The 23,466-nt window shown below is 33.4% G+C and overlaps 2 protein-coding genes across 2 annotated transcripts; one reads left to right on the plus strand and one right to left on the minus strand.

The window, feature by feature from the left end:
* Nucleotides 1-5,794: 5,794 nt before the first annotated feature.
* Nucleotides 5,795-10,108, minus strand: LOC147293598 (nucleolar/coiled-body phosphoprotein). Its single transcript, XM_086232623.1, has 7 exons — nt 9,728-10,108; nt 9,147-9,211; nt 8,363-8,403; nt 7,293-8,167; nt 6,877-6,966; nt 6,728-6,789; nt 5,795-6,042 (listed from the first exon to the last, which is right to left on the minus strand). The coding sequence occupies exons 1-7, from the start codon at nt 9,971-9,973 to the stop codon at nt 5,937-5,939; spliced, it is 1,485 nt and encodes a 494-aa protein (XP_086088749.1). The 5' UTR covers nt 9,974-10,108; the 3' UTR covers nt 5,795-5,936.
* Nucleotides 10,109-16,203: 6,095 nt separating this feature from the next.
* Nucleotides 16,204-18,379, plus strand: LOC147293599 (large ribosomal subunit protein uL30y-like). Its single transcript, XM_086230698.1, has 7 exons — nt 16,204-16,325; nt 16,992-17,176; nt 17,274-17,371; nt 17,467-17,524; nt 17,626-17,705; nt 17,801-17,903; nt 18,009-18,379. The coding sequence occupies exons 2-7, from the start codon at nt 16,994-16,996 to the stop codon at nt 18,222-18,224; spliced, it is 738 nt and encodes a 245-aa protein (XP_086086824.1). The 5' UTR covers nt 16,204-16,325; nt 16,992-16,993; the 3' UTR covers nt 18,225-18,379.
* The last annotated feature ends 5,087 nt before the right edge of the window (nt 18,380-23,466 follow it).

Genomic DNA, 23,466 nt, shown 5'->3' on the forward strand with positions numbered 1-23,466 from the left:
TTTGCTTGTCTAATGGTTTGCCTTGGTCTTGTCTTTTTGCTATGGCTCTTTGGTTTATTTGGAAGTGGAGGTGTAAAATTGTAAATATATTTTTGAACCTGGGTTTCAATTGCCTTTTGAGCCTCAAGCGTTGATTAGGAAGTGTGCTAATGAGTGGTATATGGCGAATGATGGTCAGGCTGTGTTGGGTTCTAAGAAGTCTCTTATGGTTCATTGGGTGAGGCCTCCAATGGATTGGTATAAGATTAATACTGATGGTAGTCTGAGAAGTGTTGGTAGAATTTGTGCAGGTGGAGTTCTTCGTGATGCTTATGGTGCTTGGATTATAGGATTTGCTTCTAATTTAGGTAGTGGAGGTGTTCTTGATGCTGAGCTCTGGGGCTTATACACTATCCTCCATTTAGCTTGGGATTCTGGGATTAGAAAGCTTGAGGTGGAGTTGGATTATGATGTGTCTGTGTCCCTTTTACAGACTCTTCTTGAGGTTAATTATCCCCTCTTTAGCATTGTTAGTAGTTGTAAGGATTTACTCAGCAGACAATGGTCTTGTGTGGTGCGACATGTGTTTCGTGAGCAGAACTGTGTGGTTGATGGGCTTGCTGCTCTTGGCCATGATTTGGATCTCTCTTTGTGACCCCCTCCCTCCATTGCTAGTCTGGTGTTGGCTGATGATATGGGTCTTGGGAGACCCCGTTTAGTTAAGGGTTAATTTGTTGTGTTTCTTTTGGGCTTTGGCCTGCTCTTTTACCAAAAAAAGAAAAAGAAATTAAAAGATAAATAATTATTGTAAAAGTGTTACATTACCATAAATTCCGGGATAGTCATAAATAAGAGTATAATTACTATAAATAATATAGCATTCTAGTCAAAAGGGGCCTAATAAGTTGTGCATTTGGAAAATTCCAATGTCTGACTTCCTTTGGTTGGTTGATCGAGCATTATACCGACTCCATTTTCCTTTTTCTTTTGTAGTGAGTAAATATTATTATATAAAAAAATTGGACTGTTTTTAATACTAAAACAATTTGTATAATATATATATATATATATCTAAATACACGAATTACATCATTTTTTTCTCACTTACAAGTTACAACCAAGGAATAAAATTTCGGATTTCGAGAAAATTTCGATGGAAATTTCGAAGATTTTTAAATTTCGACAGAAATTAGACGGAAACGATGAAAATTACTATCAAAATATGGAAATTTTGAATGAAACTTTACTATATGTTTATTTAACATATTATCTACTATATTGATAAAAAATATTGAAGAAACCAAATTATATAGTAAGTTTCATATAATATAAGATGAATATAATGCGCGCTGAAGGTAAATACTGTAAAATAAAATTAATATATTATTTATACTCTATAATAGATACACTAAACCCTATATACTTTATAATCTATACTCTATATTGTTTAAGATATCGTATAGGATATTAGGGTTTAGGCCCTTTAGGATATTTTTAATTATTTTTTATATAAAAATGTATTAGAGTTTATTGGTTTAGGATTTAAAAACAATTAAACGAAACCCCAAAACAGCCAAACGAAACCCCAAATTATTTTTTTTTTCAATTGCCCAAAAAACCTCAAACTATGATATGGTATATGATATTATGGTTTAGGGAGTATTTTAAATTATTTTTTATATAGAAATATATTAGAGTTTACTAATTTAGGGTTTAAAAACAACTAAACGAAACTCTAAAACGGCCAAACGAAAACCCAAACCATTTTTTTTCTTTACAATTGCCCAAAGGCCCCAAAACCCCAATCAACCCTAAACCTTTTAATTTTTTTACTCTTTTTTCCTTTTTTTTTCTTTTTTTATGTTCTTTTTTTCTTCTTCTTTTTCTTTCCTTCCTTCCTTTCCTTTCTTTTCTTTTCCAATTTTCCCCCGAGTCTCCACTCTCCACCCACTCTCTCTCTCTCTCTCTCTCTCTCTCTCTCTCTCTCTCTCTCTCTCTCTCTCTCTCTCTCTCTCTCTCTCTCTCTCATCTCCCCTTGCCGTCACCACCCCTGTCGCCCCTCATGCTGCCCCCTGCTGTCGCCCCCTGCTGTCGCCCCCTGCCGTCGCCCCCTCTTTCTCCCTCGATCTCCCCCCTGCCGCCGCCCCCTCCTATTTCTCCCTCGATCTCCCCCCTGTCGCACCTTGCCACTGCCCCATTTTTCTTCCAAAACTGGGTTTTTCTCCCAAAACCCAGCCTCCTCTCCAAAAACCCAAAACCAGATCGAGCACCCACCGGCAAAAATTTCGGCGAAATTATCCCGAAAATTTAACAAATATAGGTTTCGATTTCAACACCCCAAAAAATCGAAATTTTCAGCGAAATTTCAAAATTTAACACCTTAGTTACAACAAGAATTAAATTTATATAAATTTATTTTTTTTATTACATCGAAGAGAATCGAACTCTGGACATAATTTAATTCTAGTCCTACCCCACCCACTCTCACCAGTTAGGCTAACCCAAGGCATATAAATCTATCCTTTATTTTCTTATCTGAATACACGAACTACACATATTTTTCTTGCTTACAACAATACTTTGTTCCAAAAAAGAGGAATTCGAACATGGGACATGTTTGGAACAGGAGAAATACAAGTAGACCATAATTAGTTACAACAAGACTTAAATCTAGATTTTAATTACCATTTTCTCATCTCATCCCAATGCAACTTGAGTGTACTCAAACTACAGTTTGATAAAACAAGAACATGCAGCTTGACCTCCATGGTCAAGGTACAGAAGCATCCTTAGTTCAGCTTATTAATTTCAAAGGATATATTTCGATCATATCCTTAGTTCTGGAAATATAGCAGAAACGGATCACTCCCATCACCTGTAACTTAGGCCATCATGTTGCACCTGCAATCTCCAATGATACTATATTGTACTTCTAAAGATCTGTTCTTCTGCGTAGACACAAGGTCCATCGTGACAGTCGTAAGAGAAATGGCGCCAACACATGCTTCAAACATTGATTCTTCACAGGAGAGATGGCACTTGCTTGAGTAGTAATCTCTTGCAAACAGAACTGGAAGATGATGATGGTGATGATTATGATGAAAACACTGCATTTTTAATTTGTTGATCAAAACTTGTGTGGAAGATTAAGAAATTGGAGTATTGGGTAAAAGATTAGGCTCAAAACTAGTGTGGGTGGGAGCCTTCATGCCGTTTATAACTTTATATACACCAAAAAGGCAAGCTTTGCCCAATTATTGTAAAGCAACAGTACTAAACGGGAGTGACAACAATTGGAATAGGAACTTTCCTGGTAATTTGGTTTTTTTTTTTTTAACTTTTCTTTTTCTCTGCTTTTTATGGTGGCTTTTCAGTTCTTAATCATTTCGTTTTGACCTTTTGTCATGATGGGCTCACCATGTTGAAAACCTGTACACCCTAGCAAGCAACTTTACTTATAGGGGTCATGAACTAGCTCCCTAAGAGGGCCATTTTTTTAAGAAAAGTTAAAAAGGGTGAGCTGGGTGAGCTGCACTCCATAATCCCAACAAAGTAGAGCATCACAACCGTGAGCTGGGTGAACTACACCCATAGGCTATCTCACATTTCCCCAAAATGTTTTTTAGCGAGAAAGTTTTGAACCTAGTTTTGGCAGAAAAATTGTTAACGCCATTTAATTTTTATTTTCTAATATTTCTTTATTATTTTTGTCTCCCCCAATTAAAAGTTAAAATATTTTTATATTCTCCCATGTCTTTTATTATTTTTAAATAATAATAATAATATTTTTAAAATTTTTTATTGATAAAAATTATATCATCATAAAGATATTGAGATCTTTAATATGAGACTAAATTTGAATATATTTAAATATTTTAATTTATTAATCAATTATATGACATTAATAATGTACACAAGATTAATGTGGGGAAGTTGGAAAGATAATGTACACCAAAAAGGTGAGCAGTTGTTAGTGTATATAAGAAAAAAAAAAAAAAAAAAAAAGTAGTTTGGTGTTGGAGAATATGGCATACGGTTGAAGTAGGGTTTAATACCAGAAAAAATATGCTTGGAATATTTCCATTATTAACTCTCATTCTTGTATGGCATTTTGATGTCTCGTCTCATCACTCTCATCTCGATTCTTCTTTTTATTTTCCATATAGGGCTGAAAACTTATAAAACCAGCTCCAAACATATATAAAAAAAGAGAAAAAATTGCATGGACAAGAAATTTGTGTGTAGATAAAAGTTTATAAATAATTATATGATTCACGTATGAGGAGATGTTGTGAAAATGTGGGGGTATACACTAATTAAATACAAATTTTTCTCTTAATTGTAAAAAATATATACAAGAAACTGATAATGTGTTGGATGCCCAAATTTAAGATTAATATATAAATCAAATGCGAAACAAAATTCTTCTAAGCTAGTACTGAATATCATATAATGCACCTTACCAAAATCATATACTTCGCAAACTGATGATTAGCACATGCATGCCCATGACCCACACAAAAAAAGGAAAAAGAAAAAAAGAAAGTTTCAATCAACCCAAACAGAATTTCTAATGTTCAATTCCAATAATAAGTAAAAAATGATGTTGTTCCAAACAAAAAAGAGTAAAAAGTTATGTATATACGTTAATTGCAGTTTTACAGACATCTATAGTGGAAAACTGAAGTTGCATAAACCTTCACTTACTCTCTCTCATCATAGAGGCAAGCCTTAATATTTAAAACCAAATATTGAAAAAAAAAAAAAATAAAGAAGAAGAAGAAGAAGAAGTGCTCTCAATCACCACCAGCATTATATTTGTTGCTGTTCTCTAAGATGAATATATAATAGGTAAAAGATTAGACTGAAAAGTTGTGTGGGTCGAGGAATCTTTCTCACTCTTTGCTATATATATAGAAGGAAAAGCAAGCTTTACCCATGAATACATGTGAGTAGCAAAAAGATAAAAAGCCTACTGTTGGTTCTGTAATCTTTTTCTTGTTCTTTTTTTTTCATGGTTTTTTTCCATTTATCAATCTTGTCGTTTTAACCTCTTTCCAATGGTGCGCTCTCCAAAGTTGAAATTCTGTATACCAACTCATCAACATAATAATTGTGAAGTTCGATTCTTGTTGCAACTCCAATCATGGCAGATACTTGCAACAAAATAATGGTAGCAGATGTGAAGGCAATTCAGACAAGTTTATTCCTAGCATTATACAAGAAATTGAAAATTGGTTGAATATATGCCCAAATTTTAAGATTAGACAATAAACCAAAAGTTTAACAAAATTTGTTTTAACCCAGTAGATGAAAATTGTTAGGATATATGCATTTTGGACAAGGCATCTTCTAGACATTTGAGTTTCTTACAAAAACTTCTGGTTGTCAATCCTCCGAATTTCTGAAATCCAAAGTATTCCTAGAGTTTATAATACTTTTATTGTTAATGGGTCATATTGAGTATTACAGAAATGTAGCTAACAATGAGGTCAATTGCAATCCAAACAACTATAGGTCATAGTGCTAAAATTCTTGGCCAGAATCTTGCATCTAATAGACCCTCAAATCATATAGAAGGGGAAATAAAGTCCATGGAGAAAAATATTTTATGATACCATTGGAGATAATTGAAATGATTCACCATACATCCCTTGGGGGCTTGGACCACCAAAGGTTTATCTAATAATAAGTGAAATTAAGGGCTGGAGCTAGCCTTCCATATTTAAGAAGGAAAGCAAAAAAGCTCATCCCACAAAAAGCATAAGAAAGATAAAAAGAAAAGATGAGTTCTAAGTAAACTCTTAATGTGTGTACTTAAGTCCTTTAGTTTACTCAAAACTTGTTTAAATATAAGATGCAAGAATCGTGACAATGGCAATGCCATAGTTTTTCTGCATGCGTTAAGCAACGAACATGAAAAAGCAAGAACTTGTGCTGCTTGGAAAGATTTCCAGTCAATCTTCATCATCATAGTTGAACTTGACCGAGTGTGACTGCAGATCAATCTGCCCTCCTCTGTATGAACCACGCTTCTTCTTGGTCTTTTCATGCCTAAAATCCCTGCATGAAGCATAAAGAGAGAGAGAGAGAGAGAGGAAGAGAGAAATTTAGGCTCTTCTCATTCAATGGAAAAGCATAATTAAGAAACAAGTGTGTAAAGAGTGCATATCATTCTAGTGTATTATGTAATAAACCGCAAAACATTTTAGGCTCAGTTTCCACTTAATTTACATAATATTCCAGTTCTTTAACAGAGTTCTTGGTTTTATATTTGCAGAGGGTTGGTAGGGGTTTGTCTCAAATACCCTAATCTGGTCTGAATTTCTATATATTCTTGCTTGACACAAAAATAATAACAAAAAGGTGGTTCATTTACAGAATGTCAACTTAACAAGTCCTTTAATCCACAATTTTAATTAAATAGTGAATTTAACCAGGTATTACAAATTATGTCATACTTTAGTCTATTAGTTGTTTTCAACCATAAACAAATCAACTGATACAATCAGTTAGGCTACGGTATCCAGTGAGAGAGAGAGAAAGCTGATAGTTCAGAAGGTTTCACCATATCACTATGTTGCAAATTGATTTTGGGTTTTAATCCCCCACCCCCCTATAAGACATAACCAATACAAAAGGAAAAAGAAAGATGATAATTATTTCCAAATGAGCATGAACAACATCTTTTGCCTTGATGACAACCATTTAAGTAACATTAACAAAGCATATCATCCAGCATACATACCTTCCTCTGACTTGCCCAAGAATTTCCTGTGCTTTTGCACCGTAGCCAATCTCTGCACCATCCTGCACAGAATTGGGAGCAAAAAAATTAGCGGACACAAAATCATTACAAGGTGGAAGAAAAAACAAAGAAGCTAACCAGTCACACACCTTTGCCCAGTAAGAATTATCCCGGAGCTTCTCATCAATAAATTCGACCTCATCAACTTTTACCCTTTGAAATGCCTTAAAAGTCGTTGGCTGCAATAACAGTATTTATCAGCACCCTTAAGCAGTTAAGCTACATCATTAGCATGAGCGAGAGAGGAGAGAAAAGAGAACAAACATCAAGCCAACAATATGATCAAGTACGTCAAAAAAAACACATGCATACATATAAAAACACAATACTAGTTGAGAAGACCTCACACTAAAAACTCTCCCTTGAAATGGCTTAATGAAGATCACACTTTTTACAAATAAATGGTGTTTCACATATAATTCATGTAGCAAGATAGCAATTAAGGGATCCTAACTTTGAAATAGTTCACTAACATCCTTCCTTCATACACACACAGATTAAGTACCTCAACTGAACCAATGCGCTGCTTCTTCATGCTTTTCTGTATGGAAGAATTCTCAGCACTTCTATCTAGGTTCCCATTTGCCTGCTCCTCAAGCTGTTTAGCAGGAGTTTTTTGAAACACATCTGAACCAACTTGACCACTTTCCCCTTTACTTTCTTTACCAACATTTTCAGCTCTTCCCAGGGATGCATTGCTATTTGCTGGTTGCTCACTTCCCGTGGATTCTTTTAGACCCTCTACCTTTCTGCGCTTGGATTCCTCATCTTCCTTATTGTCAGCAGGCTGTGAATCATTTCCTTCAGAAGCTAACCTTCTTCTTTTTTTGGAACCCTTATTCTCCTTATCAGTAGCATCCACATCAGATATCTTGAAATCATCCTTTTTAGAATTAGTTCCATTTGTATCTTCTAGCACATTCTTGTCCTCGTCGCCTAAACTTTCAGAAACCAAACCACCTTTCTTTTTCTTCTTACCTTTAGGTTTGACACTCTTCTCATCCGCTGGATTGTCATCAGCAATTGATTCAGCCGTTCCATTTGCATCTTGTTTTGCCTCCAAGCCACACTGTTCAACATTATGACTAACAGAATCAGAATTTGACTTCTTCTTTTTCTTCTTATCTTTAGATTTCTTCTCTGTCTCAGAATCACTGACACCTTTGCCCTTCAAATGTACAGCATCTTTAGAATTTTCTTCAGCTGCCCCAGGCAATGACTCTAATTGGTGTTGTTCAACTGTATCAGCAAGAGAATCAGAAACTATCTTGCACTTATTTTTCTTTTTCTCCTTGCTCTTCTTACCAGCCTCTTCCAACAATTGTTCAGGCTCCTTTAGTTCTTCTGTGACTCTTTTAGAATTGCCACCTGTCGGTGTATCTGCAATCAACACATCTAATATAAAAATGAAAAATTAACTAAATCCTGCTCACACACACATACGAGAGAGAGAGAGAGAGAGAGAGAGAGAGGGAAGGAGGGAGGGAGGGAGGGAGGGATAGAGGGAGCATTCTTATTAGACCATACGGTCCATACATGACAGAAATCAAACAGATTTATAAAATTTGAGCATACCTTCCTCTGTCTGGCTGTTGACATTTGTGCCACCATTAACACTGCATAACAGAGAAACACAAGTAAAATGAGAATAGAAACTGACATTTAACATTTAACTCTACCACAGCATGAATCAGTTTTAGAAATAAAAATAAAACCCACCAAATGCATTGAGTATTATGCCAGTCTGCCAGACAACACTGGGTATATGTCCATTGGATTTCATTCCAATGACTGTCTTCAACAAAATAATAGGATGTTGAACGAAAAACCTAATATAATCCTCTAACATCACGAGTCCATAAAAACTAAGAATTTAAGGGTAATTCTGTAAATCAGAACTACTTAATACATTACAGCAAAAGCTAATTCACTAGTGATAACAATTGATGTGATACTATACAGAACACTACATAATCAATGGACCCAAAATATCCATAACAGAAAAGATTGCATAATAGTATCATAGTTACCTCCAAATGGTTGAACTTACAAAAATAATTAAAAAAAAAAGTTTTAATAATTTATGTTGCCACACAAAAACTGTCATCTGTATTAAACTCCAGCAATTTACTGGTAGTGTTTTACAAAATCTAGAACATCCATATGGGGTCAAAATAGAGAGTCTTGTGCCTTATTAAGAAAAAAGAAAGGGAATTAGCAACCAAAAGCCATGAAAGTAAACAGATTGTGCAAAGATTTAAAGAATAACTTCCAAACTATTAGGGAAGATGTTACGATTGGTGACCATATTGATGTAAATTCATTAACAGAAGTAAAGTTAAGGAATTTATCAACCTACCACATCTCAGAATACTTGCAGTACATTTCTTCCAAATCCAGTAACGAGTCCTTCAGTTCGTTTTTCTACACAATGGGCAATTACAATTTCGTGATAAGTTCAGGTCCCACAACAAGAATTGACTATAATGAAAACGATTGAGAAATCATTAGGAAACAATTGTGATATAAATTTAGGAAAAAAATAACTGACTCCATCTTTTTGGACAAGTTACAAACTCATTACTATTCAATCATAGTAGATAAGAAAATCGTACTGCACAACAGAACTAGATTGGCAACCTGAACCTCTACCATGGAAACAGCTGAAGATTTAAAACCCACACAGGGTCCATTTGGTTTCTCAAAAACGTTTCTTTCAATTTGTGATAGAAATTAAGAAACTGCACGAAAACATTGTACAAACGAGTTTCAAAAATTTTGCTTTCAGAACAATCTTCAGAGAAAAAGCTTGATTCAGAATACATCGAAGAATGTATCAAAGCGAAAATGATCCAAATGCATAACAAAAACAAAATTCTGTATACTCTGCATTTTCCTCTGTTTCCAAGGAAACCAAACAGAAAACTGTCAACTGCCCACCTCGATTTCAGCTTCGGACAGAAACTTTTTGAAGGTTTTGGAGAACCCATTGCGTTCCAGAAACCGAGCCACAGAGTGAAGGAGCAGACCATTCTGGTCGGGACTAAAGGTTTGGGTTCTGTTCTCAGGGCCATTGGGCTTGCTGTGCTTCTTCATATCTAGGTTTGCAAGCAGAACTTGGCGAGGCTTGAATGCAAGAAGGGTAGGGTTTACAGTGTCCTGCGTGCTTGATAGGGGCTTGGGCATGCGAGGCTTCTGAGCTTTTATTTGGAGGAAGCAGAAAGCTCCAACTCCAATTGAGGGTTTAGGAGGAATTAGGGTTTTGTGGTTGTAAAATTAATAATTTGGGCAGGGATTTTAATAGAATTACGAACAATATCATTCACCTAACTCCTACATTTTGTCGAAGAGAAAGTAAAGAAATAATTTGTTTGTCATTGTTTCATGATCACCTAATTTAATATTAAAACATTTACTTATTATTTTTGAAATATTTAAAACGACTCACATTATAGTCTTTTATTTTTTTTTTTGGAAAAATTTGAGGGAAATGACTCCAACTTGTGTGTCAAAGTCAAATAAGGACTTCCCCTTCAAAAGTGCATTTGTCAAGACTATTACTTCATTTAAGCGTCAAATGAGTCAAATGAGGCTTTCGTCAAATGTGTTAACATTTTCCGTTAAAAATATTAAAATATTATTTTTTAACTATTAAAATATTTATAAAAATTTAAAAAATAACACTAAAATAAGAAAATTAAAAAAAACAGAACAAAAAAAGAAGAAGAAGAAATATTATAATTTTTAACAAAAAAAATAATTATAAATATTTTTTATATTTTTTCTTCTTTCAGTTTTTTCATTTTTAATAATTTTATTCTTTTAGTGTTATTTTTAAATTTTTATAAATATTTTAATATTTTTAACGGAAAGTGTTAATAAATATGACAGAATAGCCTTATTTGAGGCTTAAGTAAAGTAGTAATCTTGATAGATATACTTTTGAATGAGGAGTTCTGATTTGATTTTGACACTTAAGTTGGAGTCTTTTTCCTAAAATTAACCCTTTTTTTTTTGTCTGAGCTCACATTATATGCACCGTCGAACGCTCGATAGTGCAAAATTTTGCAGCACAGAGCAGTTTATCGGTGTTTATATATGTTATGGTTTAGCCTTAACATTACGCCTTCAGGAAGCTCATTCTATATCCTAGAAGGGGATGGGGTGAATCCATCGGGATATACCTTCAAAACTCGGCAGAGGAAATATAGCTCGTCTGTTTTTAAAAAAAAAAATCATGAGAAAATTAGAGTTTAGTTCTTTTAACATTTCTTATTTAAAAAAAAAAACCTTTTGACTTTTTTTTTTTTTCTAAAGTCCTTATTTTTTCAAAATAAAGTCATTTGACCATTGTCTTGTCAAATAAATATGTTATTATTATTTTTTTTTTTTAGGGTATAGGGTACGGGTTCACCTTATACCTTTCTAGAGTATAGAATGAGATTTATGGAGGCTGCATGTTAGGTTTTAACTCGGAGCCCAAAATTTCAGAGTTAAAATCTAATATAAAGCCGACAAACCAGGGCTTGAAAAGAAATAAAAATGCATTGCCGAACACTTGAAAATGACCGCCAAGGGCTCGACACTTGGTATGGGTAAAAAAATTGAAACTAATGGACCAATATTATGTAATATGAAATGATTACAATATTATTGGACTTTAGTTATAATTATAAAAGTCATAAAGCTTGACTCAGTAAATCGTTAAATTAAATGACCCAAATAGAAGTTTCCAAAAAATCATTGCCAAGATCTCGGTGACACATTCATACGTTCGTATGTTCGCACATCCACACTTGATCGAATCAGATAGTCATTGTCCATGTTTTACAGGGCTATAGAATATGACAAATTATGAATTAGGGCTATGGTGAATGTGATTCCAATTAAGGGGGGTGTCCTCAACTTAGATTTCATTGGATTTTAAAAGTCTAATGAAATTTAGGTGTCTCCAACTTAGATTTTAATGGATTCCAATGAGATTTAGGTGTCCTCAACTCAGATTTTAATGGATTCCAATGAAATCAGGTGTCTTCAAAAAGTCATGGATTTAATTAAGTGAAGGATTTTAATGGATTTTGGGCATTTTTTACACATAATAAATTCCATGAGAATTTCATCCAATTTTTTTGGATTTTGATGGATTCTATGGATTTTAAAATCCATTAAACTCCTTTAAAATCTGAGTTGGAGACACCCCCTTAAATGATTTTATTTTTGTGTTTTGCGCTGATATATTCATTTTTCACACATATATATATGTCACAAACATAAGTAAGTCTTTGATATAAGTATCATTTTTATTCTATTGTATGATTGAAAGTGACCAACACTATGTAGGGGGCTGGATTAAAACTATCAAATAGTTTCCAATGCCAAGCGCTCAGTGCCCATGTTGATTGCTCGACTCATTGAAAATTGGGTCGATTTATCTTTGCATTTTGCTTGTGGGCCGACTTAATAAATTACTGTAGGAAGGGAATGCAAGATTACAATTCTTATGTTTGGTAATACAGGTAAAGTAACCATAAATTTTTTTTTTTTAAATTTTCATTCCTGTGGTTGGTTTGTGCATACATAGGAAACACAAATTGTTTAATTTTTCAATTATATCCTTATTTATTAAATATATAAATTATTCTTATTTCGCGACATATTGCTATTTTCAATTATTAATAAGAGCAATTTGGTCTTGAAAATTTGTAGTTAATGGTTTCCCTATGGGCATCACTTTCTCATGAAATATGAATTATTTTCTTAAGGTTGCACTTATCATACATGAAAATAAAATTGTCTAATTACCAGGTGATTTCATTAAAGCATGTGGACTGCATTAGGGCTTGTTTTTTGATAGTGGACCTTAAAAACCTATTTTCTATAATAGACTTAAAAAAAAAAAAAACCAATATCTTATGTTAAAGGGTTTTTTGTTTTTTTAATACCCAAACTATGACTAGTACTCCAATTTTTTTTGGTCAAAATCGTGTCCCAATTTGGTATCCAAACTTTAATTTAATCCAATTGAGTACCCAATTTTTTATTTTTTATTTTTTTTGTAAATTACTCCCAAGGATAAAAGATGCAGGGTTCTTAACTAAAAATTCACCTAAAAAAAATTAAGCTAAAGAATATTATGTGCGCTTACGCTTGTCCATAACGTTAAAAAAGCTACCAAGCGCTAGACATTCTTTTTAATGGGTCGGCAGATTTAAGTTGCAGATGCAGCTTTTAGATTGCAGATGCAACTTTTAGGTTGCATATGCAGGGTTTAGGTTATAGATACATATTGCGTCAGTAGCTGCCAAGCACTCTATCAGAACTACCGAGTGTTTGGCAGAAATTATGGAGTGCTCGGTAGGAGTTGTCAAGTGTTCGGCGCTAATTTTGTTGCTTGTTAGGTTTAAAAAAAAAAAAAACATTTTTTTTTGGTCTAATAAGTATGTCTCAGTAAAATTTTGTAAAAATACTTAAGAATAATTACTAAAAAGTCCATTTTTAGAGTTCTTTGTACAAAAAAGCACACATAAAAATTGGAATAATAAATAGGTTTACTTTGTACAAATAAAGTCTACATTTTTTCCAAAAAAGTCACGTTATGTTTTTTTTCATGGATTTTTATTGTCGGACAGTAATAATGATTGCTACTGCCAAACATAAGCAATTAACAATTTAAATAACTACTATCTCACAGTAACAATGATTGTTACTGCCAAATAGTAACAATTAATAGAGCATTTTTATAATTTAAATAATTACTGTCTTCACAGTAATAATAATTGTCACTGCCAAACAAAAACAATAGCAATTAATTGCTACACCATCTTCTTCTCTTTCTTTATCTCTCTGGTTCTCAACCCAGCCACACCAGCCAATATAGAATGTGTATAGAATAACACGTTCTATATTGAACACAGCTGATAGTAACAATGATGATGAACATTGTCAGGAGCATCTAATGTCCTCTGTGATGTCTGTGAACAGAAAAGGTCTAGGTTTGTGGTTTTATTCAATTAAGCAGAAATCATATTGAAAACCCTAAACCTAGACCTTTTCTGTTCATGGTATCAGAGCATGGTTCTATGAACTGGGCTTTTTTACTTGATTTCTAGGTTTAGTTTTATTTACCTATCCTACTGGTTTTGGAAGAATTTTTTCCAGAAAAATTCTATTATTCTACCTAGTTGTTGATTGTTTCTTTCCGCTGCAAAACCTGCCACCGTCGTTGTTTGTTTCCAAGAAACTGGAAATACCGTCGTTGTTTCTATCACCCAAACTAGAGTATTTATATAACATCATCATTATCATCATCATCGATCATGTTGTGTGCTATGACGATTGATACCTGCGTATTCTAAACATAATACATTGTAGCTTTACAATTGGCCATAAATAATTATACGTGCCATTATCCATCACCTACCAACCAACACAGTACTTGAATTTAGACTAAGGTAACAATTCTTTCACTGACATCTAATCTTTCAATATTATATGTACGATGGAGGGGTCAACATCCGAGGGAAGGGGTGTCAGGATTTAGTATAATGAGTCAATGAATTATAAATCTCAACACTTACAAATTCAATGATGACAATGATATTTTGTCACTTGAGGCTGCTCAAAATTATCTTTTCAGGTAAGTTGTTAGGCTTAGTTCAAGTTGTGAGGATGGACATGTTAATGAGTTAGGGTTAAGTTAACGTTTAAGATTCGGGACGGGTCAATAAATTAGGATAAAGTATAAGTTTAAATTTCGATTCTCTCCAATTTAATTGTTTATTGTAAAGGCTTAATTATCGATTTATCACCCAAAATTGTAACTCATTTCTATTTTGTCACCTGAAAATTTTTTTGTCTCAGATTACTATTTGTAACTTACATCCGTGTCTCATTTTATCTTGTTCCATTAACAATTCCGTTAAAAATGATGACGTGACAGTTAATGCTGGATGTGCGCCACGTGTCACATCTTTGCTTTTATTTTCAGATTTTTTTGTTTTTATAAACTTTAAAAATTAATTAAAAATAGCTCTGAACTCAGAAAAATACACGAAAAATTCTTACGGACTCGTCTTGACTATCACTAATTTACTATCAAGTTCAATTACCAATTTTCCCTCTAAAAATTTCCAAAAAAAATCAGAAAGTCCAAATTTATTTTTTAAAAATTCTAATAAATTTCCCTCTATTAAATAAATTCTAGAATTTTCGTAAACTCTTGGACAAATTCTCAAAAATATTTTGGAAATTACCAAAAGCCTATTTTAGAGAATTATTTCGAGACTTTACAGAAATTCTAGAATTTTTCAATAATTTATTTTATAGGGAAATTTATTTTCCTCTAAGACCGAGAGGTTTTTTGGGTAGCAAGTGTTCACGAGAAAGATATTGTGAGTTTTTAGAAGACTAACGCTGCAGACCTCATATTTTTTGGAGTTCGGGAGATTATCCTATGAATTTTCAAAGAGTCTAGAGTATTTTAATTTTCTAGAAATAAATTTGGACTTTCCAAATTTTCTGGAAATTTTTAGAGGGAAAATTGGCATTTTGACCCCATAGTAAATAGTATTAGTCAAGACAAGTCAATAGGAATTTTCCGTGTATTTTTCTAAGTTCGGAGCTATTTTTAATTAGTTTTCAAAGTTTATAAAAATAGGAAAATAAAAAAAATAAAAAAATACAAGAAAAGATGTGACACGTGGCGTACATCCAGTGCGCCACGTCAGCATTAACGGTCAGGTCATCATTTTTAACGGAATTGTTGACGGAACAAGGTAAAATGGGACACGGATGTAAGTTACATGTGGTAATCTGAGACAAAAAAATTTTCATGTGACAAAGTGGGAATGAGTTACAGTTTTGGGTGGTAAATCGATAATTAAGCCTATTGTAAAAGAAATATGGTTGTCGACAAAATGGTTGAGTTAGATTTGTCTTTAGATTTTGAAGATTTTAGTTGGTGGTCTTGTTTGTGTTGTTAATTGTATTTGATTAAGGGAGACTTAAAGTGTAGTCCATTTTATGAGTCTACAAAGTCCATTCTACATCCTAAAAGAAAAAATACCCTTCAAATTGGAGAATAAGTGAATAACTTTATTAATAAATTAAAATAATTTTTTTATAAATTATTATGAATTAAAATAATTTTATTATAAATTTTAAAACAATGATGGTCTCTACGACTCTACTTAAAAATTGTCTTTTTAAAAGATTTAAGCTTAATTATTTCTTCGATTAACGAGGGCAAATATTTTTTTTTTGGTTCAAATCAGGCCAAGTATACGCAATTACGCATATTCCAAATCCCAGCCTTTCCAATCAAGGCTAATCTAGACATTTCACATTCGTCAACGGCTGAAACTCACTGTCTCATTAGTAGGCAATTTGAGGCCGTTGATCGCAGAAGGGGTCTCATACAAAACCCTAGCATCTTTTAAAAAAGGCTGTGAGCCGCGAGACCCTCCTCAGTCGTCGTCACCTCTGCAGAGTGCAGACCCACCGCTCCAAGATCTCAAACACCTGACGAAGAACGAACCAGGTAACTTCTCTTCTCTTCTTGCATTGATGTCGTTTCGATTCTTCGCTCTGCGTTTTCGAAACACACTTCTATTGCTCTTGGAAGCATAATCTGTTTGGTTGCTGAGAATACCAAAGAAAATAAAAGGAATGGAAAAAGCATAATCCTTTTGAGTTGAGATTAGGTTGAAAACGATATGCTCACAATAGCTACACTGATTATGTTGCTTGGATACGTAGATTCTTTCGGTCAGTTTATATATATACTCAAGTGTACATGTTTGCATTTTTGCTAAATTTTCGTAGTGCTTTGTCAGTAGCCAAACAGACCAGTGTGCAAAGGAGACTTGGGAATGAGCTTATGAGGGTTTTGTATGGTTCTGTGGATTTGGTTGCTCTAAATTAATTGAAAGTTTGAAATGTATTAGTTTCAATCTGATTCTCAGGAGTAAACAATTTGTTAGGTCCTTGTTTGTCTTAAAAATTCCAAATTTTTATGGTACCATTAGCAACAAATCAACTTTCGTTCATTTTGGAGTAAAAATCTTCTGGGATGATCAGGATCAGTCCTGCCGCTGCAGAGACAATTAGGGTTTGAGCTTTTGTATGTTTAACTATTAGGGTGGCATGGTCAGTAGGGAATCTTTTTACTCATTGCTTTCTTCCTGCTTTGTTCTATTTTTTGCAGAGATGGGCGAAGAAGTCAAGGGAGCATTGGTTGTTCCGGAATCGACGTTGAAGAAGAAAAAGAGGGAAGAGGAATGGGCTCTGGCAAAAAAGCAAGAGCTTGAATCTGCAAAGAAGAAGAATTCTGAAAACCGCAAGTTGATTTACAACCGGGCTAAGCAGTATGCTAAGGAGTATGATGAGCAGGTATTGTACACGATCAGGAAATGTTCAATTTCTTTTGTTTCTATTGATCTTGGATTTCAATTGTTCTGATGATGGTTTGTCCAAATACATTTGTTAGCAAAAGGAGTTGATTCGCCTGAAGCGCGAGGCCAAGCTGAAGGGTGGGTTTTATGTCAACCCAGAAGCCAAGCTCCTATTCATTGTCAGGATCCGTGGGTATGCATTTGTGACATAAGCTAGAATTTTTCTACTTGGTGTCACTGGTTGAGTGTTGATTATAATTTTTATCTTTTTGGTTCTGGAACATTCAGTATCAATGCCATTGACCCAAAAACTAAGAAGATTTTGCAACTTCTGCGTTTGAGACAGGTAACAACTCCTCAATTGAATCTCATATTAAAAGGGCAATTACAAGAGAGTAAATGCATGTAATTATATTCTCTGGTTCTCATCTCTTTTCTGGTTTGCAGATATTCAATGGTGTCTTTTTGAAAGTTAACAAGGCTACACTAAACATGCTGCACAGGGTTGAACCTTATGTGACCTATGGGTATGCCTTTTTTGTTTTGGAACTTTATAGGCTGGTTGTCACTTGCAGGTTGTTCTGTTGACAAATTTTTGCTGATAGCATGTAATTGACTTCAGGTATCCTAATTTGAAGAGTGTCAAAGAATTAATCTACAAGAGGGGCTATGGGAAACTTGACAAACAGAGAATTGCTTTGACTGACAATTCAATTGTTGAACAGGTTTGTTCCTTGTAGACAGAAAATGTGATTTGTAAATTGAATGATAATGCGATCAATTTTCTATTAGCATTGGCATCAATTCACTAACATGGTCTGAAATCACAGGCTTTGGGTAAGCATGGAATTATCTGTGTGGAGGACCTTATCCATGAGATCTTGACTGTTGGACCCCACTTCAAGGAGGCAAACAACTTCCTCTGGCCATTCAAGCTCAAGGCACCCTTGGGTGGTTTAAAGAAGAAGAGAAATCACTATGTTGAAGGTGGTGATGCTGGAAACCGTGAAGATTACATCAATGAGCTTGTCAGAAGGATGAATTAGGTTTATGCAGGATATCTTTCTTTTTGAACTTGAGGTATTTACCTTTTTTTAATCTTGTCAATTAGCTTTATCAGACTTTTAGTTCCCCTATTTCATTGTTTAAATTAAAATTATGATATCTTTACAAATATTATGGAATGGAATTTTAGAGTGCATCGAACTCTCTTTACTGGTCATTTGAAACAGCAGTAATAGTTTTGTCAATTAATTACATGCAGTTGGGGGTATTTTTTCTTTCATTCTCTCCCCTGTTCCCACCTTTTTTTTTTGTTGTGAACCTTGTCTTATTGTTGATATCAGTATGCATTTTGCTTTTAGGCAATTCGAACGCGAGTGGGAATATCTTGTGTTTATTATTGTGCTGGCATGTAAAGAATTTTTTTGGCTCACCTCATGATATTGTTCTTAGATTTTGGGTACATTTCCTTTGTTTTGCTGAGTTTGTATTCCCTCTATGAAAGAACTATGGTCAGCGCCTTTAGAATGTTAGAACTATTCTCTTCCTTTTGTGAGCTGTGGTTCTTTATAATGCTGTACTCCATCCTATTTGAAGCAAAACCATCATAATTTAGTTGTACCTATAATTTGTTGGAAGCTTATTGTTTATCCCTGTGTGTTTCTCACTTTAAGGAAGGAAATTGGGCCCCTTTCAAGTAAGTATTGATTGATGTTGATTATGATAGTGGTTTATTTTTTATACATGTGTCGATCCATCCCAAGAATCATTCCATATTGGACAAAAATGTCCTCCCAGGAATACAATATGACACGCCTACATTAAAGCTGAAATCTGTTCGAAGGGAGAATTAAGGCTATTAAGCATCTTTTGTAACTGAACTTGTATGATTTATCCACACCTATCTGCACGACTACGTTTCCTCTTTGTGCATGTTGCATTGTTAAGGAAGACATCTATTGGCTAAGGAAGCTTCCAAAATTACTACCCATTTTAATGAAGCGTTTACAGCTTGGATTGTTGAGAAAGGTATAAGAAAGACTCAAAAGAGTCGAAATCTGGTTAAAAAAGACAGTAAAAATCCCTAACTTTTCTAAACAAGGATATAAGTGGCTCATTAAGAATTTAAGATGAGTCATTCTATGAAGTTTTAGTGTTGGTTATTATTACACGTGCTATAAATATTTCACTTGTAAAATAAATGAGTTTTAAAGTAAGTTTCGAATAAAAAATCACTGTCATATTATTTAGGACATAAATTTAAAATATTTAGCGCTACTCTTTAAAAGCAGCCACGAGGCTACACTGACATACGTGTAGGATCCCTGCTCTCTGCCCAACTGAGGAGTCACATGTGTTGAACACCTATGCCTCTGTATTGGATTCATCATCAGAGGCCAAAAGGGCACGTGTATGCATGTACTCTTCTGATGAACACCTATGCCTCTGTGTTGGATTCATCATCATACGTGTATTGCATACGTTGTGTACTCTTCTTATCTTCTTTCTTATAAGTAATTAAGAAGAAAGTTGATGGATTGTAGACTACAACGTATGCAAAGAGAAAGAAAGGAGATCATCGGCAATGGAGGCTCATAAAGAGAGAAAAGAGCAGATGGAACAAGAAGATGAGCAAAAGAGACAAGAAGGGCAGAAGAAGAAGAAGAATGGTACAGATGGAGTTGATGATCCGGTGGCAAAGGCAATCATTCGGGAAAGCATAATTAGAAATATCAGTGATGGTGGTGGAGCTCAACACCCTGATGATGTTCTTGCCTTTTCCCGATCTGTTCACAAAACTGACTCTTCACTTGAGTGAGTGAGAGATCGAGGTGATGAATTTGTGTTATGTATCCTACAAAGTCTTAATTTCTACTCTTCTTTTTGCGAAGTTATGGATGTACTCAAACTATCATAAAACCATATATGGTAAGGATTGGAATTCTCAACTATACTTGAGAGATTCATTAATGGAAGGTCGTGCCATGTATACCGTGTAACTTCCATTCATATACGATATATGGCGTCATAATTAATATTAAATAGTCGTACCATACATGTAATAATGTATGACTATTTCATTCAAGATTTTTTTCTTATTTTTTTATTTTTTTTTCAATTTGAAGTCACACTTGATTTCAGTTAAGTCATACGGTAGTTTCATCTGCAGATTTTTGCTTTAATTAAAATGTTTAAGATATAAAATCAGGATGAACAAAATTGAAACAGAAATGAATTATCTGCTAAATATATGTTTTAGTTTAGCTATATGTTTCAAAAGTTCACGTTTGATCGCATCTCAACCTAAAGTATTACAATCCAGCAATTTTTTCTCATGACTGAGATTCCTTTTTTTATAATTTTATTTATCAACTCTCTTACATAAAATTTAAAGGAAAATTTTTTTTTTGACCAAAAAAATTTAAAGGAAATTTAAGTTCTTCTACTAGACGAAATGATCATTGATTAAATTAACTACTTGAAAATTAATCGAGGAAAAATATATACATAGAAAACAACTAAAGAATTTGATTTAAATTGAAACCACATAATTAAAATAAAAAATGTTCCAAGAAGGGCGTCATGCAAGGTATGATAGGTATCCCATAACCGACTAAATCAATTCCAGTACTGTTTTCATTTACATGATTACATCTGCGTATTTATAAACTCTACCAACTCGATCTCCATGACCATGACAATGAGATCCACATTTATGTTACTTTATTTATACGAGGAAATTATAGATTTGATCTACTTATTTTATACCTAATTCAATTTTGGTCTATGATCTTTTTTAAGTTCTATTTTGGTCCACTAATTCATTTGTTCAATAAATGTCCAGATTTCTGACTTTAAATCCTTTGGGTTGTGTTTTCTTCAATTATAATTGAAGTATAAGTTATATTTCATCATTTTTTAGTCATAGGAACCAATTTAGAGTATTAGAATATAAGAGAATTGAGATTGGGTGAACTTTGAAAAATTGGCAATTTCGAGTACCCTACTTTGGAGTCAATTATCTTGAGTTTTATAATTCAAATTTGAATGATCTTTATACGGTTGTAAAATGAAGATGCATAGCTTTAAAACAAGTATATATTTGCTAAATTTGGGTGAGATTTGATAGGGTAAAAAGGAGGCCAGATTTGAGAAAACAAATCTGGACCTTTATTGAACAAGTGGAACAATTAGTAGACCAAAACAGAACTTAAAAAAGATCGTGGACCAAAATTGAATTACTTATAAAATAAGTGGACTAAATCTGTAATCTTCTCTTATTTATATTGAAGGAGGGGTCCGGGAGATCAAATGTCTTCATACCATATTCAATTCATGGGTCTATTTCTCTTTATCTGTTTCATGTATGTCTCTCTCACTCACATGTAACACACTTGTTGTATTTGTTTCTTATGTGTTCCTGACTAAATCTTTCATGTTTCTCTTTCTCATGCAACACACTAATCGTATTTGTTTCTTATGTGTTCCTGACTAAATCTTTCATGTTTCTCTTTCTCATGCAACACACTAATCGTATTTGTTTCGTATGTACGTGTCACAGTAAAACTCTCATTTCTATATAACATACGAGTTAGATCAAGTCTCTAAAAAAATCGAATTTTTTAGAGACTTGATCTAAAAATAACTGAGCAACCATGTCAAAAAAATAACTGCAAAACAATATAGCAGGGTAATGAGTACCAAAAATTCAATGAAAATGCATTCTTCTATTATGTTTAAAAGCAAAATCATCAATAAATTTTTCTACTTCAAGATTTTTCAAAATATCCTTTTCAATATATAAGATTGTCAATCCATATGCTTTTCAATATATAATCATAAATTTCAATTTATGGCAACCAATTAACCAAACATATCACAAATACAAATAGCAATACACAAAGGGGGAAAAATAAAAGGGAAAAAAGAGTACCTTTTGGATTTTTTCAATTTGGTAATAAATCAACACACTTTTTTGTTTGATTTGCTACCAGATCTATTATATTAAGACCACCACCCACCACCGAAACTAGCAGTAGTGTGAGGTTCCTTGGCTATATTCCAACAATTGAGTATTCGGATGAATTCATTCCCAAATAGCATAAATTACAAAAGCTAGCTACTCCAGAGCTAGTGAAGACTTTTCAATTGCATTTACACGTTGGTGAAAGTTTTTATTGATCAAATGTCTATCATGAGTAATGTCATTCGATTAGGATGTTGCTTCTCCTTTTTTTTTTTTGGTTGAAAATTTTCAATTTTTTTCTTGATTAAATGAAAAACAGAGTCGTCCCTGAGCAAGGGCACCAGGGGTGACCGCCCAGGCCCCAATTTTTTTAATTAATTATATACATAATATATGGTATATATTATAATATTTAAAATAATAAAATATATATATAATTGCTGTTGAGTAGCCTGATGTGTTGTTATAAAAGAAAAAATGTTAGTGAGTATATATAATTACTGGTGGTTAGAAATTATAGTTTTTTTTAAATGGGGCCTAAAGTTATTAGCCCAAAGATGCATAATCATTGCACATGCCTTGGGAAAAAAAGAAGAAGAAGAAATTGAAAGTTGAAATGTTTTTTTTTTCTTAAACAAATATCTCACTCTCCCTATCAGTCTCTCTCTCTCTCTCTCTCTCTCTCTCTTTCAGGCTTTCAGATCACCCAAACTAATCCAGATTCACAGTCGCCCTCTTCCTCAATCCTCAATTAATTGATTCAATTAAATTGAAGACTTGAAGTTAATCCATTCGATTCTCAAGGCTTTAGCCTTTAGCTCCCCTCTTCAATCTTCTCTTAAGTCTTAATCTCTTTCTTAGCCCTGTCTTCTTCAGGCATTTTCATTAACTGTTTTGGCCCTTATCTTATTGTAATTGTGTTTTTTAGGTGGTGCATTTGATCACATAGTTGCTTAGATTGTTGAAGAACCTCTTTTTGACAAGTCTAAGGACTGCAACTTTAATTTCTTTTTGTTCAAAGTTTGTATGTTCAAAGGCCCTATAACTTTAATTATTTCTTGTCCAAAGTTTTTTATTCAAAATTTGTATAAAGTGTGATATCATTTTATTATTTTCTTTTTAATTTTCAAGTAAAAGTAAATGAAAAACATGTCTATAGAATTTATATATATATATTGTACAAATGGCCTATTTCAGATTTTCGCCCCGGGCCTCTAAAATGTCAGAAACGGCACTGATGAAAAATAGAAGTAATTTGATAAATGGAAGTAATTCTATAATTAGCTGGTTTGGATTGCAAAAGCCAAAGCAAGTGTCGG

This window comes from Dryas octopetala, chromosome 2 (genome assembly GCF_963921425.1).
Source record: "Dryas octopetala chromosome 2, drDryOcto1.1, whole genome shotgun sequence".
NCBI classification, from domain to species: Eukaryota; Viridiplantae; Streptophyta; class Magnoliopsida; order Rosales; family Rosaceae; genus Dryas; species Dryas octopetala.

Coding starts and splice junctions, on each gene's coding strand:
- LOC147293599 (XM_086230698.1), top strand. CDS start 16,994: ATGGGCGAAGAAGTCAAGGGAGCATTGGTTGTTCCGGAATCGACGTTG. Junction 17,177..17,273: donor CTAAGGAGTATGATGAGCAG/GTATTGTACACG, acceptor TACATTTGTTAG/CAAAAGGAGTTGATTCGCCT. Junction 17,525..17,625: donor AACTTCTGCGTTTGAGACAG/GTAACAACTCCT, acceptor TCTGGTTTGCAG/ATATTCAATGGTGTCTTTTT.
- LOC147293598 (XM_086232623.1), bottom strand. CDS start 9,973: ATGCCCAAGCCCCTATCAAGCACGCAGGACACTGTAAACCCTACCCTT. Junction 8,168..8,362: donor CAACAGCCAGACAGAGGAAG/GTATGCTCAAAT, acceptor TGTTGATTGCAG/ATACACCGACAGGTGGCAAT. Junction 6,790..6,876: donor ATAATTCTTACTGGGCAAAG/GTGTGTGACTGG, acceptor AATTCTGTGCAG/GATGGTGCAGAGATTGGCTA.